This window comes from Furipterus horrens, unplaced genomic scaffold (assembly GCF_987537825.1).
Source record: "Furipterus horrens unplaced genomic scaffold, mFurHor1.1.pri manual_scaffold_4, whole genome shotgun sequence".
Taxonomy (NCBI): Eukaryota; Metazoa; Chordata; class Mammalia; order Chiroptera; family Furipteridae; genus Furipterus; species Furipterus horrens.
The window spans coordinates 188,235,644-188,237,971 of record NW_028327174.1 but is presented as its reverse complement, the minus strand read 5'-3'; the positions used below and the strand labels follow the sequence as shown (position 1 = coordinate 188,237,971).

Sequence of the window (2,328 nt, the reverse complement as noted above, 5' to 3'; positions counted from 1 at the left end):
AACACTTCTGCAGGTAGACCATCAGAGTAACGACTCAAAGCCTTTTCTTGAGTTAGGGAACAGTGGACAGAAGAAGAAGGACTGGGCAGCGGTAGACACACACAGGTGAGTCTGGGTCTTCTGGCCACAGGGAGCTGCAGGAGGTATGGGAGAGGGGAGAGGGGATACCTGGGGAGAGACTGGCCCAGTATGACCCACTGCTTAAATAACAGTGGGCTTCTGAGACTGGGGCTGCCCCACAGTGCCCTCTCCTCTCCCCACAGTCCATCAAAACATGGCCTCAAAGATCTTCTGTTGCTGTTGCCCAGCCAGTGAGGGGCCTTCTACCGATGTTAACTCCTGCAGCCCAAGAATGTCCCAAGAGCATCATCCACGGACCTTCGGTAGGTTCCAGGTATGGCTGTGTGGTACTTGCCCTTCTGCTGGGACACCCTCAGATTTCTTTCAGCTTTTGCGGGGTATAGAAGGGGAGTAATTACCCAAACCCTGGCTGGTTTGGCTCAGTGGATTGAGCGTCGGCCTGCGAGCTAAGTGTTGCTGGTTCGATCTTCCAGTCAGGGCACATCAGAGAAGGAAAACTCTGACTCCAAAAAACCTCCGCTGCCTTGCGGCATACCTCTTCAGGGGAAAGGCTAAGGGAGTAAACCCCGACAGAAAATCCGGAGCCGGAGTCCCTAAGGCAGTTTGACGTTGTAGTCAACACCGGCAACTCCTGCGGCGCACCTGAAGCCAAGCTGTATTGACTCCGTCTTTCCCTTGGACCCTTCAGCTGCGAAGAGAGGGGGGGTCTGCTGCATGGGCAACAGCAGACCCTCCATATCACCCTGCCCAGGCTCTGTAGCTTCAGCTTCACTGGAGAGGACACTCCAGCATCATCGCAAGATGTCGATTCAACACGGGAGGAGACAGATACCATGTCACTTCCGAGTCGGACTGCACAGCCATTCTCGGCGGTGCAGATAGACTCTTAAGAAGCTACACCATCGTCTCTCGAGACGGACGGCTGCCGACGACAAATTACCCAAACCTGTAGCAACACAGCTGAAGACTACATTTATTAGATATTAAACATCTCAAGCTTTAGTGCAATATACCTGGTTGGATTCTGCTTCTTACTGAGCAGGCGCTGGTCACCGGATCACTCTCCCTAAGCTTCAGCATCCTCCTCTGCAAATGAAGATTATGATAAAATACACTACCTACTTTCCAGACTGTTGGGAGAATAAAATGAGGCCGCATACATAAGTGCCTAGAATATGACCCCACATGAAGAAGGCACTCAGCAGATGGAAACTGTATTTGTACTAGTCAGGACCAGCTAGGCTATGCTGTCATGACAAGTAAACTCTAAGACTTCAACTGCTTAATCCAGTCTGGGGTTATTCTTAACTCAAGCGAGCAGACTTTTTTTTTCAATTTCTTTTATCTTTATTGTTGTTCTAGTATAGTTGTCCCAAGTTTTCCCGTTGCTCTCCACAGCCCCCCACCCCCACCCACAGTCAGTCCCTGTCCTGTTGTCCATGTCCATGGGTCATTTATACTAGTTCCTTAACTAGACCCTTCCCCTTCTTCCTCTCCTACTTTCCCCCCTTTCTCCCCCTCCCCCTCCCCCCTGGTCACTGTCAGTCTGTTCCTTGTTTCCATGCCTCTGGTTCTGTTTTGCTCATCTGTTTTTGTTCATTAGGTTCCTGTATTAGGTGAGAGCATATGGTATTTGTCTTTCACCACCTGGCTTATTTCACTTAGCTCATACTCTCCAGTTCCATCCACGCTGTCCCAAAAGGTAGAAGTGCCTTCTTTCTTTCACGAGCAGACCTCTAGTAAGCCATGATATGAGCAATCCTCAAATGGCATACGACCAAGACTGTTTACTCATGTGTAATCTGAAGCCTTGTCCTTCACTCTTTCAGACCTAAACACAGATGCTCGCAAAAATAGTAGGCAAAGGAGACACCTCCACTCCTCCTCCACCCACGGGGTGATGACGGCATGTGCTCTGGAGAGACCCTGAAGGTTCTTCTAGGCAGCAAGCAGCACTGTGCAGGTCTCTGAGGCCGCACAGTTGCTGGAGCAACTCCAGGAGGAAGAGGGCAGTGAGCCGAGGCCATGAAGACTGATTCAGAAACTCCCTGAGGAGGAGGAGACGTCTGAGCCATCCCTGTGCCGCCAGCAGGACTCACTTCAGCCCCCAAGAAAGCCACTGAGGGAGGAGCTCCCTCCAATTAAAGTCCTTGGTTGCATCACAGGACTGTGTCCCTCTTTTCCCCTCCCCCAACCTTACTTCTGAGATTCCCTTGGATGTGGAGCAATTAGAACCTAGTAGCTTAA

The 2,328-nt window shown here is 50.8% G+C and overlaps 1 protein-coding gene across 1 annotated transcript; it reads left to right on the top strand.

Annotated features, from left to right (window-relative positions):
* Window positions 1–274: 274 nt before the first annotated feature.
* On the top strand, window positions 275–2,018 carry TEX53 (testis expressed 53). Its single transcript, XM_090275971.1, has 2 exons — window positions 275–383; window positions 1,911–2,018. Exons 1-2 carry the CDS (start codon window positions 275–277, stop codon window positions 2,009–2,011), a joined length of 210 nt encoding a protein of 69 aa, XP_090132097.1. The 3' UTR covers window positions 2,012–2,018.
* The last annotated feature ends 310 nt before the right edge of the window (window positions 2,019–2,328 follow it).